Source organism: Alosa sapidissima, chromosome 5 (assembly GCF_018492685.1).
Source record: "Alosa sapidissima isolate fAloSap1 chromosome 5, fAloSap1.pri, whole genome shotgun sequence".
NCBI classification, from domain to species: domain Eukaryota; kingdom Metazoa; phylum Chordata; class Actinopteri; order Clupeiformes; family Clupeidae; genus Alosa; species Alosa sapidissima.
The window spans coordinates 27884837-27902237 of NC_055961.1; the positions used below are offsets into that span (position 1 = coordinate 27884837).

General features: G+C 43.5%; 1 protein-coding gene across 3 annotated transcripts in view; it reads left to right on the plus strand.

Moving 5' to 3' along the window:
* The first annotated feature begins 662 nt into the window (after positions 1-662).
* Positions 663-17401, plus strand: part of mtus2a (microtubule associated tumor suppressor candidate 2a) — a 49033-nt gene continuing 32294 nt past the window's right edge. For 2 of the 3 annotated variants that reach the window (XM_042093703.1, XM_042093705.1), the window contains exons 1-3: positions 663-783; positions 14615-16733; positions 17001-17220. In XM_042093703.1, coding sequence (XP_041949637.1) covers positions 14823-16733; positions 17001-17220 — 2131 coding nt within the window. In that variant the 5' untranslated portion in view covers positions 663-783; positions 14615-14822. Of the gene's footprint in view, positions 784-6307; positions 6337-14614; positions 16734-17000; positions 17221-17401 lie in introns of those variants that run through there. The other variant, XM_042093704.1, reaches the window with a different exon arrangement.

Below are 17401 nucleotides of genomic sequence, written 5' to 3' on the forward strand. Positions count from 1 at the left end.
TTAGTAGCACGTAAAGGATTTCACATTTCTGTGAGTTTTGACTGGGTCGTAGAGCAAAGGAATCTTTAATATCATTCGTGCTTTGAATTTTACCATTTGCATTTTACTTCTCTGATTGTAAATACCTGAAACACTTACTTTTCAGTTCTAAAAATGTATGAAAGAAACTTCACAATGACATGGACAGTACCTACATTCAAAGACCTTTCAGATAAATCATTATAACATGTGGTGGTAACTGTCCAATGAGGATGTATTCAGTTGGGGCATTTATTCATGCATGACATGTCTGTTTTGTATTAGTATTGTCACTGTAAATAAATAATATACATTTGAGATAATCATCAGACTACTTTTCACTCCTCCTAAAACCATATTCATTTTTACATCAAACATGTTTTTTTACTATTAATATCATATGTATAAATGTTATTGTGCAAATAATGTGTAAGACATACATATATATTAGACAGGTACAGTCAAGGATCTTCCACACAGTTGCAACTATTGGTTTATTTACAGTTGATTGTATGTAGATTCGAAGAATTACCGATAGGAGGCGCATGTTGCCCATTTGACAACTTGTGGTAACTGAGCTACTGCACCTGAGAGAGACTGGGCGCGGACAACGGGATGCTCTGAGACCATGCCATACACTGACAGCGTGTGCGTCTCTCTGTTATTGATATTCTTTGGTCTTTGAAAAAGCTGTTGCGTTGTTTGCAACCTCGGCTGCAGAAGGTGGAATACGCTTGGCATTGTGTTTGTTGCCATGGATGTAAGGTAAGCTGTTGGCTTCTTACCTAAGCTCAGTGAAGGTCTACTGTAGAATTACATTTTAGAATTGGCAACAATGAGATGGAAATGGTTTATCCTTTTTAGAGATTATCTACATGGTAGGTTGAATTGTTTTCTCCTGCGTGAACAACTGAAAACAACAGTGTCTCAATCCTTAATGCGAATTATTGACACCTATAGGCTATCTCTAAAACAATGACAGGTAACTGCAGGTTAAACGGCACATAGCGCAGGTGCATTGGTAACTAGAGCCATTGTCGGACTCTCGAGCTTTGTGTAACTACTAGCCTGGGCTACGGATTCTTGAACAAGAGATGTGCATAGTATTATTTTGTTACGGAGTTAATTCGCGACGGGGCAATCTTCTTATTTAGGCATTAATACCCGATTTACCTGTATGTGAAATTACTGGACTAAACCTGAGGGAAATGATAATTGTCGTACCTTATAGCCTACCTTTCATGCAATTTGAGTTGGTGCAGGAGTGATAGGCAGCCCTCTCAACCAATCTCAGCTGTGGGGTTCATCCCCCTATTTAAAATCAGGAAAAGGTAGTGTTTGTTGAACCATTATGTCCCCCAAGACTTCTTGTGGAATATAACTGCTTTGCAAGGACCTTTGGTCTTACAGTCCTCAACTCCATCTCCATCATTTGTCATGTTATCATGCATAGTCATTGGAAGAAATCACAGGTCTATCCAACATTTCCATATGCATCAGTCTCTCCACTTGCTTACTGCTTGTCTGAGTCCACAGGGTTTATTACTCTATCTTTCTTCTTATTTATAACAATCTTTCCTCAGAGTCACCATCAGCACCTCGTCTTTCCTCACCAGTAGATTATTGCTTGTTATTCAGCAGCCTATATTTTCACAGTGCTCAAAATCCCCTTTGTCAAAACAGCTATAGGCTTCCCAGCCCTGCCCTACAATGAAAACAAATAAACATCATGGGTCTTTATTCTCTGGCTGTGAGCATACAGTCCTGAGGAAGTCTGTAGAAGTGTGCTCCTCGGTCTCTTTGTTATGAAGCCTGTGCTTTGCAAGTGATGTGAAGTGGGCTCCTCTTACTGTGAAGTGCTGTATCAGCTGTGGAGGTCTTCAGAACACCGACTGTGCTTTACAGCAAACTCTAATGAAGCATTATGTTAGAGGGTTGAGAAGTATCGTTTGCCATTTGTAAGCAAGACTGAGCTATCACATATTTCATTGTACTCTGTGTTAGGTTTCAATATCAATTTAAAGATATTTCAATGGGATTTGTCACCAAAGGAATTTTATTAGATGAATTGAAAGAAGCAAAGGAGACTGTGATTTAACTCTACTATAACATATTTTATCACTGTTTCATCAATGACTTGCAATGCAGGTTATCCCAGAAGTTGTCAAGAGCCTTTCTCCATCTTCAAGGAAAGCAGTCCCTTTTATCTACTGTCTCTACCAATTACAGTTAGTGTCTCTACAGTCAAGCAGAAAAGTAATGAATTAATTTAGGTTTTGATACAAACTGATTTAGATGGTCATGGTTATATTAGGCTATTGACTGTACTGGTGGTGGTCTTGATAATGAAATAATAGATTCAATTGAACCATAGGGTCAGAGTGTGTGACTTTGTGGGGAATATCTTGGTGTGTGTGTGTGTGTGTGTGTGTGTGTGTGTGTGTGTGTGTGTGTGTGTGTGTGTGTGTGTGTGTGTGTGTGTGTGTGAAAGAGAGTGTGTGTGTGAGAGAGAGAGAGAGAGAGAGAGAGAGAGAGAGAGAGAGAGAGATGGACTTCAGTCCCCTCATGTTGACCTCTCCAGTAATGGCAGGCCACATAACCCGCTCTGGCTCTCTCTCCTGTTTTATGGCCTTTAGAGCTGCCCTTGATTCTCTCCGCTGGGACTGGATATAGCCCCTCACAGACCGCTAAAGGTGTCTGGTCTGCACTCGTGATCTATACGTCTGGTTTTACACTTATAGACTCTTCACACTAAAACTGTTGGATTGCACCATTTATATGTGGTGTGTCCTCATGTTGATTCAAGCCATTTCCCAGTCCCCTTGAAAAAGTGACTTCATAAAAAAGTGGATGTGGATGTGTGTGTGTGTGTGTGTGTTTGTGTGTGTGTGTGTGTGTGTGTGTGTGTGTGTGTGTGTGTGTGTGTGTGTGTGTGTGTGTGTGTGTGTGTGTTAAGTCTGGTCTTGTAGGACTGAGGTGTAAATGAAGGAGCCCTTCCCTCGTGTCCTCAGCCTTCAGCTACCATACTGCATGGATCCATCACCAGCATTTCCCAGCATGCATCAGTCATTCATCCTGTCTCTTCTCTGTCCACATGTCATCTGTTAGCCACACACACGTCCACGGCCATTCCATTCAAAGCACTGTGGCCTATGGTCACGTCTCAGATGATAAACATACTGTATTGTACATCATATGTCAAAGGGCCATGAGTCACAAGTTATATGGCAATAGATCAGAAAAGAAGTTTCAAATTGATAAGCTTTAAGAAAAATTACATTACAGTTCCCTTCAGATACTGTAACGCATGGCTTAGATGATTACATCAACATAAACTTTAACATAAACCAGTCACTTAATTTATTCATTATGTACATCATGTAATTATCGATACATTCAGTGTAGAGACGCTTTATGGCATTCCATTTTGGCATTATGAAATCAGTGGTGATGTCCTGTCCATCTACAGTATACTGGCCATGTCCCATGTCCTTTTTGCCTAGATGCATCTGTGTGTGACTGTGTATCAGACTTGCAGGCAGCGTGTCAAGGGGCGTATTGCATCTCTCCCTTGTCTGGGTGGCGCTGGTCTTAGTATTGGTGGCTCTTCATAATTGAGCATAGATGGAAGGATTAGCCCTATCTCATCTCATCTGTGAATCTTGTCTGCCTATTAAATGCTCTCCCTCTCTCCACTCTTTCTCTCCCTCTCTCCACTCTTTCTCTCCCTCTCTCCACTCTTTCTTTGTCTCAGTCTTACACTTTCTTCTCTATCTCCTTTTTTATCTCTCCTCTCACCTTTTATATTCCCCCCCCCACCGCCTCTCTCACTCTTTCGCTATCTATCTCAATGTTCTTTCCCCTGTTCTCTCCATCCTCTCTCTTTTGTTCTCCCTCCTGCGCTCTCTGTCACTACATTCTCTCTTCTCTCCCTATCACTCTCTCTGTTTTTCTCTCTTCTCTCTCTCTCTCTGTTCCCCCTCTCTCTGAGCCTCTCATTTCCTAATTGCATATTTTCCGCTTTTGTTTGTGTGGACTCGAAGCTGCCTCTCCTCCTACTAATTAATCACGCTTCTGCGGCTATGGCGGAACTGTCGTTAGCCCAACCCATCACCAGGACAGTGTGGGGGCAAGCGTGGAGGGGGGTGGCTGCCATAGCAGAAGGTCAAAAGGGAGAATGGCTTCTCTCTCTCTCTCTCTCTCTCTCTCTCTCTCTCTCTCTCACACACACACACACAAAGGCTACACACCGACACTGAGCACAGTCTTTGACTCCTCCATAAGGACATTTCCCCCATAATCATTCGTCTGTCTCCTCTACAATTAGTGTAAGTTGCAGTCAAGGGGGTGTATGTCTTATATGAAATGGCTGCACATAAAGTCAATGTACATGGTAACCATGGATACCATGTCATTACTGCAGGTTTTTTTGTCATCTATGTAGCAATGTGACCTGTATTAGTAAGCAGTTTACAAGCATGCTGCTCATTTACATAGATTTGCATTTTGTGCGTTATGCTGGTGCTTTTATGTAAAGCGACGCACAGCAGGGGTGTATTATCACCCTCACATCAGCAGATTATGCAAAAAGTGCCAGATATAAATAAATGCCATAACACTCCATTTCAATTTCACCTGGTGTCACCTCTGTTAATTACGTATAGTGTGGAAAGTCCCAAAGTAAATATCTGTTGTGCATAGTTAAGACCATTAAATACATAGAAATAAATGCAGAAATATACAAGCAAATAACATTTGTATAATATATAGTAGACCTGTGTTGCACACTTTTAAGGTTGCAGTAGTTTCCATCTTTCATTAATGAATAATAGATTGTTTTATGGAAGCATCCAACTAATCTTCATTATATTGCCCAGAAAGACATGATAAAGTATGGTCTACTATCAGAAAATAATATCAGCTATATACACTACCTGATATGTATGACAAACTGAAGATGTGGCCACATAACCATTCAGTTCCTACTTGCTTGGTAGTGAGAGGCAGGATTTGTCATGATCTATAACCCAAATAGAAAAACTGCATCAGGAGCATAAGAAAGAAACATCAGATAAGTCTTACAATGAAAAATAGCGACCACACAAGGAACCATACTTCAAAAGGAAATACTCCACAGAGCCCATGTTTTTTGCAGGTGGAGGATCTTTTATCTGCTCCACCCCTGGCCAGACCCAAGCTAATGCATTTCTCCTGCCTGTCTGCGCCGCATTGATGGATAAAGATGAATGAGTAACATCTATAGAGTGGCCTCGGGACGTTTGGTCTGACCACAACAACACAGGGAACACCATGAAGTAGCAACCACAGTGGGCTGACATATAGTGTTCAATGATACGTTTACATTTACTCAATTTATTCATTTATTGTATTTTTTTATGCAAAGTAACGTATAGTATTGTGTTGATGTGTTTCGGGTATCAAACCCATGATCCTGTTGTTGAAAGCATCTTTCTTTACAAGTTGATGTCTGAAAGGGTCACTCCAAGCAATCCCTTCATGGCCATAAAATGGCCTGGATATAAGTCTACACCCTTGCCTCATTTACCAGTTGATCGCTTTAAAATATAACAATAAAGGAACACTTGAAAAATCACCATCTAGTATTCTTCCTATGTCCCCGTGAGGAGATGCCTGAAAGGGAGTGTGGTGCATGTGGAAACAAAGTGTACAGGAGGAGATAAATAGGCAGGTAGTAAATCAGGGGTGAGAACATAAAGATGCCCAGTGCTGATGGGTGCTGATAAAGTCTGGGAGAGACCCGACGGAAGCTCTCCTCAATCAGCCGGCTGATTTAGTGCAGACGCCCCTGTGCAGCTGAAATGGAGGTTGGAGCTCTGTTGCAGTGCAGGGAAGACCTTAACTGACTGACTGCAGTGTGTAGGGATGTGCCTCTGTGTGTGTGTGTGTGTGTGTGTGTGAGAGAGAGTGACAGAGAGTATTCTTGCATGTGCATGTGTGTCTGTATATATGTGTGTATACAGTGTGTCTCTCTCTCTCCCTCTCTTGCTGTCTGTGTGTATGTGTGTGTGTGTGTGTGAGAGAGAGAGAGAGAGAGAGAGAGAGAGAGAGAGAGTATGCCTGCATGTGTGTGTGTGTGTGTGAGAGAGAGAGAACAAGAGGGGGAGAGGGACAAAGGAAATGCTGCTCACTTGGAAGGGGAGGGTGCTGGGGGTTGCGGATGGAATAATTTATTGACGCTGGGACGGGGGATGGATACGGCTGGAGAAGGGGGGAATGGGGAGGAGAGAATGAGGCAGTGATGAAAGAGAAACAACAAGGTCGCTTTCACACCACTAGGTACGTCAGCACAAACACACAGGAAACGTGCATGTTGGAAGCGCTCGGTGGGACGTACTGCGCGCATGTCAAAGGGATGCTTTTAGGCTACAAGCTCTGCTCACCTTTCTCTCTCTCTCACCTCTCAGTTGGTATTCTCGAGAAATGAGCATTTGGGTTTAGCAGTGAGCCTGGGCATAGGGAACATATGAAGAGGGGTTGGGGGCGTTTGATTTGGGGATTGTGTCCGAGAGTGGATGGAGATTCACTGAGCTAGCGGGGAGGCTGTTGGCTTGGATGGCTGAGATCCAGTTGGGCATTACTTTACTCAATGAGAAAAAAACACAGACACTCACACATATATACACCAATAATTGCACTTACACACAGGTCCAAGGCATTTCTGTTGTGTTCATTTCAGGAGAGGAGAGAGATGGTGTGTTTGTTTGCTTGCAAGCATCTAGAGGGGAGTGGGAATCATGCTAGGCTACTCTTTCTGCCTTCAACACCATACAACCTTTTCTGCTAACTAAGAAATTACTCAGTCATTTTAACCTTGATCTGATCTTATATGCTGGATACTGGATTTTCTCACTCAGAGATGTTAGAGGGTGAGGGTTATTGTCAACCTTCTCTGATTGATGATTTTGTTGCCTGGTGTGAGAATGCCTTCCTTCATCTAAACATTACAAAAACTAAGGATATGTCCATTGATTTCAGATGTATTCCCAATGTCCCCTGCAGTGTTATCAAGGGCCAAGACATAGACATGGTGCCTGATGCTTTTTCTCTATGAAACTCCCCCTAGCGTCTATACGTGTCGATACGTGTGCGAGCCCTTGCTCGGTCTGAAGCTCTTTTCCTTTTCTTTGCATCTTCCGTCAAGGGTTTTCGCTGATTCTTCTCATGCTGTGCCATTATACACACGTTTGCAACAATTACTAGCCTTTCGTTAGCCTGCCTCTGTGCTGTGGATGCACGATGTAAACTGATCCTGCTTCTCGCAATGTCTGAGACTTTGTGAGACTGAAGGTCGGCTGGTACGATATACTGAACTTGCAAGCGGGATACTCTTCCTATAGGCAGTAGGGGTGGGCGAGAGAGTCTTCATTCGCCCTGTAATGAGTCATTTAACCATATACCGACTTACGAAGATGATTAATTAACACGAAAACGTTGCCTGGTGTCCCTTTAAATTCGACCTGAACACTGCTTTTGTGTGTAAGAGAGGCCAAGAACGACTCTTTGCACTCAGGAAACTTCCAGGTGGACAAAACATTAATGACTTTGTTCTACACAGCCTTTATTGAGTCTGTCCTGGCATTCTCTATCATCTGCTGGTATGGAAACCTCACTACCAAGAATAAAAATGCGCTTTTACGTTTACGTTTTAGCACCCCCATGGCTCTTACTGTAAACAAATACACAAAAACTCTTTTATTCCTCTTTCCATTCTGGCACTCAACTGAGCTAAGAGAAGGCGATAGCCCTTGTTGATATTAGTGACCCCCTTTGTTTATTTTTATTTATTTTATCTTTATTATTATTATTATTATTATCATTATTATTATTATTTATTGTTTTTATTTCTTGTAGTTGTTTTATTACTTTTATTATTACTCCAACACAATTCTGCAACTATTTATTCTTTAACTCAGGCTGTATGTATGTTGTGTTGTATGTATTTCATGTGCATACTGCTGCATACAAATTGCCCTTTTTGGGACAAAGAATGAACTGAACTGAACTGAACTGAACTGAACTGAACACTCAATCACACATTTGCACACATATTCCCACCGCACAAGCTCACACAAAGAAACCCCCATACACACAGGGGTCTGGTCAGAATCATTTCTGTTGTGCACGTCTGAAAGAAGGTGAGAAGGGGTGTGTTTGTTTGCTCACAAACACACACAGACACATGCGTGTGTGTTTGTGTTTGTGTCTGCACACAGCAGGCGCAGAGCAGGTGCCTCTGAGCCTCATTACCCCAACTGGCTGCATTATAGCACCAGGAGACTGCAGAGGGTTGTGGGGCGAATGCATGAATATATAAAGATAACAAAGGGCGGAGGAGTAGGAAGTGTGTGTGTGTGTGTGTGTGTGTGTGTGTGTGTGTGTGTGTGTGTGTGTGTGTGTGTGTGTGTGTGCAAGCGTGTGCAAGCGTGTGGGTGTGTGCAAGCGCGCGCGCTCGTGTGTGTGTGTGTGTGTGTGTGTGTGTGTGTGTGTGTGTGTGTGTGTGAGCAAGTGTGTGGGTGTGTGCAAGCATGTGTGTGTGTGTGTGTGTGCAAGTGTGTGTGCATGTGTGTAGACTGGGGTGAGCTATATTTTCCATTGTCTTGGCTGGAGACAAAGCAGTGGTAATAAAGCTGTAACTGCAGGCTATGACCCTAGTCTCGTACTGTACATTATGTGACATTGATAATAGTGTGTGTGTGTGTGTGTGTGTGTGTGTGTGTGTGTGTGTGTGTGTGTGTGTGTGTGTGTGTGTGCGCGCATGTGCATGTGTGCATTTTTCTCCCTGTTCAGAAATCTAGTTAGAGCAAAGCAATGCTGGTGTAATCGAGTAGCCTACTCCAGCCAAAAGCTCCTTGCCAATCAATTAAATGATCCTCTTTCACCCATCACCAAGCCCCCTGAGGAATCAGTATTGATCCTTTACACTGATTGAAAAAAAACCAGTTCACTGGATTACACTCAAATCCTCTATGTTAGGCGAACATGCTAACAGGCTAACTCATGAAACTGTAATAGGCTACTCTTTTAGTGTGCTAAAAACAAACAGCCATACATGTGATGTCCAGTGGTTATATCATCTGTCTACTGGTCAGGGAATATAGGGGGATAGATTCCATCTTAATTCCAGTGTCCTCATAAGCCTACAGGTTCATTGTGTTGGAGTACACAATTGGGGAAGGTTTAGTCTTGGAGACACCCCCTGCTGGGCTTATAGGACATTGCAGGATATGCTGGCAACCCTTTGACAGAACTCGACCTCTCCTCTGTACCAGACAAGAGGTGCCCAACTCTAATATCAGTTATGATCATGTGATTGTAATACAATGTAAGTTGGTGAGTCCAATGTACATCATAATCTTTATGTCTCTAGTCTATAGAAGGTGTATGGGTGTATATTGTCTATCTTAACTTATATAAGTATATAAATATAAGTATATATACTTTTTTGATCCCATGAGGGAAATTTGGTCTCTGTATTTAACCCAATCGGTGAATTAGTGAAACACAAACAGCACACAGTGAACACACAGTGAGGTGAAGCACACACTTATCCCGGCGCAGTGAACTGCCTGCTACAACGGCGGTGCTCGGGGAGCAGTGAGGGGTTAGGTGCCTTGCTCAAGGGCACTTCAGCCGCGGCCCACTGGTCGGGGCTCGAACCGGCAACCCTCCGGTTACAAGTCCAGAGTGCTAACCAGTGGGCCACGGCTGCCCCAACCAATGTGTCATCATGTAGGCTTCAAGTTTGATGTCATCATGTACTGTAGGCTTCAAGTTTGAGAGTGAAGTTGAATCTGTGGAAAATGGCTAGTATGGAATTTCCGTTTTTGTTTTTGTCTCATTTGTTTAAGCAATTACGTTCGTCTATCAGCTCCCAATCCATTCTCCAGTAAAGGTGATGGATTAAACTGTGGTGTGCAACAAAAACCTCAGTCCTCTTCTACCCATCAGTCCTCTTCTACCCTTCAGTTATTCACATACTAAAGGTCATAATGTCAAGCCATGAGATGTATTAATTAGCAGTACAGAACAGGATCTGACAGATGAATGGAAGATAAGTTATGTGTCAGTGTGTGTGTGTGTGTGTGTAGTACTGTAGATTGATAAGTGTGACCTAGCACTGCACTGCAGGTGTGTAGGTAGCAGTTGCTCTCCTCTCTCCTCTCTCTTCTCTGTGCTTTGAGCTTGCTGTGTGTGCATCCCTTTTAAATGTCACTGTTTCATCCGTTGCACCCCCCACCATCTTTATGCCTGTGTGTTTATCAGTGAGCTTAAAACTCCTGACAAGGTGAAAAAAGGCATCTTGAATGATGGTGTCAAGAGAGCTGTGTGTTCAGATGGTCTGTTTAAACAGTAACAGTTACCTCGGCTCTGTCTGGGTGCTATAGTAGGTCTACTCTGGTTTAACATGCTTTTAGATTTGTCACTAACACTTCACAAACACATTTCAATGCTTTTATTTGGACCTGAAAGGCAAGCAAGGAAAACACACACACACACACACACACACACACACACACACACACACACACACACACACACACACACACACACACACATTTGCAGACATTATCACACATAGCGTATTTATCTGATGCTGGCCCTGAACTTGTGTTGATACACCACTGTTAAGATTCTGTCCCCACTTGTCACTACATGCATCCTAATAAGGCTCCAAAGAGATACTGAGATGTGTGACTGTGTTTTTGTGTTGTGTGTGACTTTATTGTTAAGTGTGCCTTTAATACTGGAATTGAGATTTTTTTGTGGCAAATCCAATTGTATGGCAATATCTTATCTTGAAACTAAGACGCTGAAGGGCATTCTGATCAAGTCCAAAAAGCATAAGCAGGGAGCAGTGTGTTCAATCCAATTGGATGAGTGTATGTGAGAGGTTTACTGAAGGAACTTTGGTGGTGCAGTGTTGGTCCTGGGTGTGGTGAGGGCTTTGGAGACCCGACTCCTGCCACTATACATCCATCTTTATTTTATCAAACAAGATAAAAAATAAAAGGCTCCAATCAGACCCTGGATGTGTGGGGTGATGTAATTTGATTTCTGTGGATGGAAAGATCTCTATCTCTGTCCTTTCACAGGAATTCAGTCCCCACTATTGAATTGTGTTTATCCAATTTTAACCATGCTCCAAAAGACAGACACTTTATGACCTCTCTGTCTCTCTTTCTCTCTCTCTCTCTCTCTCTCTCTCTCTCTCTCTTTCTCTCTCTCTTTCTCCACCTTCCTCCCACTCTCCTCTTGCTTAATTGTCATTATTCCTATCACTTCCCCCAAAAGGTTCATTATAGAGAGCATTTTGAGGTAATGTTTCTGCTAACCAGATGGTGAAATTTGGCAGCAAATTTAAAAGGATGTGGAAAAGTCACATAATATAAATATTTGCTTTTCTAACATAGAAAGATAGAACACTAATGATCATATAATTGCAATCCTCAATTCACAGTGTTTGGCACACAAATTAACCAATTAATCCCTTCTCTTGGTGAGGTATTTATGTAAATTTATATTATGAAATAATTATAGATACAGACTATATTTTTATCATTAAGGATGGACAGTAAGCTGCTAATTAGCTTTACTGCTGTTCTGTGTGTACAGATAACATGGCTCATAGAACCATGAATAAACTGTTGCTAAAACTATATTTAGTGCATTATGAAAGTTAGTTTTCTCATAACCGTATCTCACGAATAAATTGGCCACATACAATAGAAACACGACTTAATTGGTGAATGCACAGACCTGGACACGTGCAGGAGCAGTATTATTGTTGTCTGTGGAAGTCGGAGTGTGGGAGTGTCCTTAAAGCTGGTTTTAGTGCAAGTATATCATGCTCTCATAATTGGTCCAAGGGAATGCATTTTATGATATAGTCTCATGGGAAGTATGCACATTCCTGTGCATCAGTTTAATTGCAGGACACTTAACTGCTCTATCCACTCAGACAGAAAAGCTCCTGAGTGCATATGAATTGTCATGAGTAGATGTTGCAGTGTTACAGTCAGTATATCTCAGCCAATAAAATAGGCTGTGTTACTTTGAAAGAATGTGCTCTGTTCTAATACAGAAGATGTGTACTTTATCAAGTCTCACTAAGGCCCTGTTCTTTTATTAACCATATTTTACCATAGTTTTAAAAAAGCTCTTCCTCCTTAGTTTGAGCTGTCATTCGCCATTAGCCGTCAGCTTCACCCCAACTCCAGTCAGGGTGTTTGAACGCAATTGTCAGATTCTAACTGAATAAGATGGCCCTGTAGAAAGCCTTAGAAAGTGGATCATCTACATGTGGGCCTAAGGTTTGCAGAGGGCACTGTAAGCTGCCAGAAACTTGAAGACAGACAGTACTTTGTGTCCCTCTGTGTTTACTGTATTAAATAAGCAGTATGACTAGAGTGACACAGGGTTTTAAAGGATTTCCTGAGGCCAAGACCAAAATGATGTCTATCTATTGCTACTACTACTAATTAATTCCTTAATTCCGTAATTAAGTACAGTGATCTTCTTGTGTTGTATGTTGTATGGAACATAAGAAGACATCTGATGCTGTTGGGGTTAGTTTTAGATACATTGAGTAGGCTATTATAAAATCACATGATCATAGTTACTTGCTTTTAGCTCTCTAATAAGGGCATATATATTTAAATATATAAGTGTGACTGGTCATCAGTGTAATTGTACAGTGATGTTTTCTGACCCAGTTACACACAGACCCAGTTAGACGTCTGGTCAGCTTCTGATACTACTGCTCTATTGGCTTTGTTGTTGATTTATATGCCATGCATAAATATGCTCCTGTAACATCATGAAGTAATCACTCATAATGTTCTGTCCAGTAAGCAAGATGGATGCTCCAACCACAATTAACACGGGGGAAAATGCAGTTCAGTAAGCAATAAAATCATATTGAGCAAAAAGCGTGTGAAAGCGTAATCAATCATTTGCTGGTTCCGTTAAAGACAATTACTTAGAGATTAAATTAACTGTTCTTCAACCCCATCAACATCTGAGTAAAAAAAATAAATCTGCTTATAGTGCAGCCAGCAGGTGACTTATCAGTGTGGAGTTCCGTACGTGAAGTGGTGTTTTAAAAACAGGAATTGTCACTCAAAATTGTGGCCATGCTATTTAGAAAAAAGGTGAATGTTCCTATCAGTTCGGGAAAAACAAACTAGTTCTGGCGTTCTCTCTATTTACATTTTTATGCAGAGCATGTGAGAGTAAACATCTTTTTTAATTTTAATTTAGCTTTGTCGGCCTTTTTGTTTTCTCATTCTGCATACCAGTTTGATCTTGTCTTACACTGATTTCGTTCCCTGCCCTTGTAATGTCAAATTTCTTTTCCCATTCCCTCTCTATCCATCAGGCTGATAATGTAAGCATTTAATGGGTGGATATGATGTGCTCACATTGCTGTCTGCAATGGAAGTTATGACTATGTGAGATGTTTCAAATTTCAAACCTTTTTTTAGATGACTTAAATGGTGCTGCATTTTAAAAGCTCACGGCATATTTTATGTGAGTTTTGAACGTCTGTATGACGAAGTTCTGAAAGTGAAGATCTTTTTTAATGGAGGCAAATTGCATACTTGGCTGCCATCCTGCCTTTTTACATCACACTTCCGTCTAAAACACAAGCAGTCCCTGTAGTCAGGTGGAATTGGAGTGGTGTTGCAAAAAAACCTTTTTGGTTGAGTGCCAGAATACAACATGCATGGGTAAAACAGGACAAAAGTGGGTAAGGACTAGCTTTACAAATATCAAGGCTTTCTTCCATGAATATCACATGGTGGTGGAAAGTCCCAATGGGCAAGCAGAATGGCATTGAATTGCAGGCCATCAGCTGAGTGCTTTCTCTGAGATACCCTTTTGATATCCTATAGTCCAGCATAAAGGAGAAAGAAAAAGGCTACCATAAGCTTCAGTCCAGTCTCTTTTTCTCAATTTCTCTCAACATTTTCATCCTGTAACCCTGTCTGTTAAAGTTGCTGGCATTTAGCAAGGGATTCTGTCACCTAATCCCCCTCTTGTTTTAATTTAGTTATTCCTTGCTGTCTGGTGTGTGCTGTCATAGTTGAGATTGGCGCACATGCAGTTCAAATACCAGCCCTTACTCTTTTCAGTTTAATCCTTTAATTGATGTTCATGCATAATACCAGTTTGGAATGAGCCAGTGAGGTGTCAAAGGGAATGGAATTCACCAGCACACTAAATAAAGATTTAACAAAGAACAAAGACAGTGTCATGTGGTCAATACCATCTGAATTGAGACTCTTAATGGATGTTATTGATGAGACAGTACAACTTGACACCCATGCAATACATCCCATAAACTGGGCACACAAAGCTATTCTTCCTCTTTGCAGTTCTTATTTTTTTCTTCTGCAATTAGTATGTATTGATACAATGCATGGTTGCTTGTTTGAACAATAGTGTTCATTTCAACATCAATTCAGCAATACTAATTTAACCACTGTCTTCCTGTTTGATGTAATTAATCTATTGATTGATTGACTGACTGATTTCTTTCTTTCTTTTTCAGGTCTTCACTACTAATGGATCATTAAGGCCAGTCAGTATCTTCACACATCACGCACATGCTCTCAGAGGTCATTTTCAGCTTATATGAAGACAGAATTAGACTCAAGCCCACACCATGCCCTCGTAATCAGGAGGAGGAAAAAATGTGAGATAAGATAAGTCGCTCTTCTTCAACCAACAGGGAACTTAAAAAGAAGAAAAGCTTCTGGATGGAACAGGAGGCAGATCAGACCATTGACGGGTTGAGCCTGGACGACAACTCTCTCGGGCAGATGAAGAACACCAACCGGCAGCGACCGGCTTTCACTCCTGTGACTGATGCCGACCCCAATGCCAACGAGATCCACTCAGGGGAGACTGGCACGCGAGAGAGAGGCTGGAAGGATGGCAGCCCGGTGCCCCCACTGGTGTCCCAGAAAGACACCCAGAATCGTATCATCATTTGGGACACTGACGCCGAGTGCCAGGATATCTCTCTGGAGGAACTGGAGCTGCTGGAATGCCAGGAGGTGGAGGAGTTCCTCGTTAAAAGCAGGAAGACCGGAGAGTACCGGAATGCCAGAGGGGAAGGACGCATGAAAGGTGTGCTGCTCGACAGACAACCCAAGACCATTAACACTGCTACTACTTGTAGTAGTACCACCAGCAATAGCGGCTCTGGCTCAGCCAACAGTAGAGGCTATCAGCAAAACAACAACAACCACTGGAGAACCGGAGGCAGCGTGGAGGATTTGGAGTGCGCAGTTGCGCAGTCGTACGCTCAGTCAGAGAGCCTGCGGAAGGCCCGCTCCAACTCAGAGGGCAATGTGTTTGCCTCGTCCTCGTTCTCCACTGTGCCTAACTTCAGCAGTAGCCTGGCCAGTGCTCTGGACAGCACTGGCAGCCATGCGTCCCAGTACGCCTACCCTACCTCAGCCCAGAACCAGAGCTGGAGCCAGCAGCACCAGCCAGCCCGAGGCCCGGCACTCGAAGTGGACCAAAACCACAACACCATGCTGCCTCAGGGAAGGGGCCCGGGACAACCCGGCACTCATGTCCAGGGCTACGCCGTTGCACAGAGCAATGCAAACAGGAAGTACCTGCCGAGGAGGCTGGTGGCACCCAAGCAGAGGCTGGAGGATGTGTTTGGGAAAACGGGAGACTGGAGGCAGGAGGTCAGCGGCAGGCAGCAGACAAACGGAGCGTCCGGCGAGAGGAAGAAGAGTTGCGACGAGAGGGTGCCGCCATGTCGCCGGCAGCTTGTACGGCCGTTTTTATCCGAAACCAAACCGGAGCACACGTCTTGGGCTTCACCTGATCCAATTCCCCAGCCAGCATACTCCTCAGCAGACTCGCGCCACAGCAGTCATAACCAGCATCTTGTCCATAGGGTTGCGTCACAGGCCAATGGCAGCTCCCAGTACTCAGTCCAAGGCTCAGGGTCACTGACAGGCAGGTCGAACCTAGCGGGGCCCTGCTCTAGCCTAGAGAGAAAAGCTCCAATCACTCCCAGGCTGTGCCGGAGCCCCAGTGGGGCAGATTCTCCCCCTTCGCCCAGAGACACAGGGTCCCCACGGAGACATGCTCCCACGTCCCCTCCCAAACCTCGGCAGCGGGGATACGCCAGCGCCACCACTACCAGCAGCAGCTTCCTACGGGCGCCTGTCAGGACCAGCCTGGGCACGGGCATCCCAACCAAACCACCTGTCCAGGACCGTCCACAAGCAACACCTCATGAAAAGTCCTCACCACCCAAGTGCCCGCCGAAGCCTAAGACAGTTCGACCGAAGATCATCACATATGTCCGCAAGGGTCCAGGTCCGTCCGCAAAGCCTCAGTCCCTGGAGGGCCCTCCTCACCAGGTGTCCTCCCTCCCCTCGCGCCTCAGCTCCTACCCCAGCCACCAGGCCCCCTGCGAGGCCAAGTTCAGAGGTGAGGACTCCGCTGGGCCGGTTCTCAGTGCCTCCAACCTGCTGTTTGATAAGTACCGGCAGGAAATGCAGAAGGCTCAGCAGCAGTTCAACCCTACTGGTATGGCCGGATCAGGAATCAAGACCCCCAGCTATACCATACCCCACAAACAGACCAGTAGAGCAGACAGCTTCTATGGGTCCCTCAACAGCAAGTACATGCCTGGAGGGGTGAGCATTGATGCTGGTCACTATATTTTAGAAGTAGTATATAGTGCTTTGTCATCTTCAACCAGTTTGAATGTTTTCAGTTGTAAAGGCTCTAGTCACTCACCATCATTACTGCAGAATATATGCTTAACTAGATTTTTAGTTGCACTGTCTATGCATTGCTAGATCCTAAATTATTTAAAAAAAAGATATTTATGAGAGCACTCCATTACACTATATTTAACCGTATTTCTGATTCTAATATTACATTAGCTGTATCATTCACAGATGAACAGACCTTCAGGTCAGTTTGGAGGTTTGGGCCCCGGACAAGCCTCAGGGTCTGAAGGAGCCCCTCAGAGGGCTCTGAGGCCCCAGCTAGGAGTTGCAGGTGCCGTGAGGGGCCCGACCAACTCTGCCACCAAGAACCGCATATTCCCAGCAGCAGGTCAAAATCAACCCGTGCAAGCCGTCAGTCCGGCCCCACAGAACCTTCAAAACACCTCTGGTGAGTGCATGGGGTCAGGATTTGTAGGGTTAGCTTCTACCGGTTAGCCTCCAAATTGGCCACCACTAGCTTTAAAAATTGCATTCCATGGGTGCCACATTACTGGTGGACATAAAAGTAAGTCGTCTACATAGATTGATGGATGTTCTCATGACCTTGCAGTTTCCAAACTGGGAGCTAA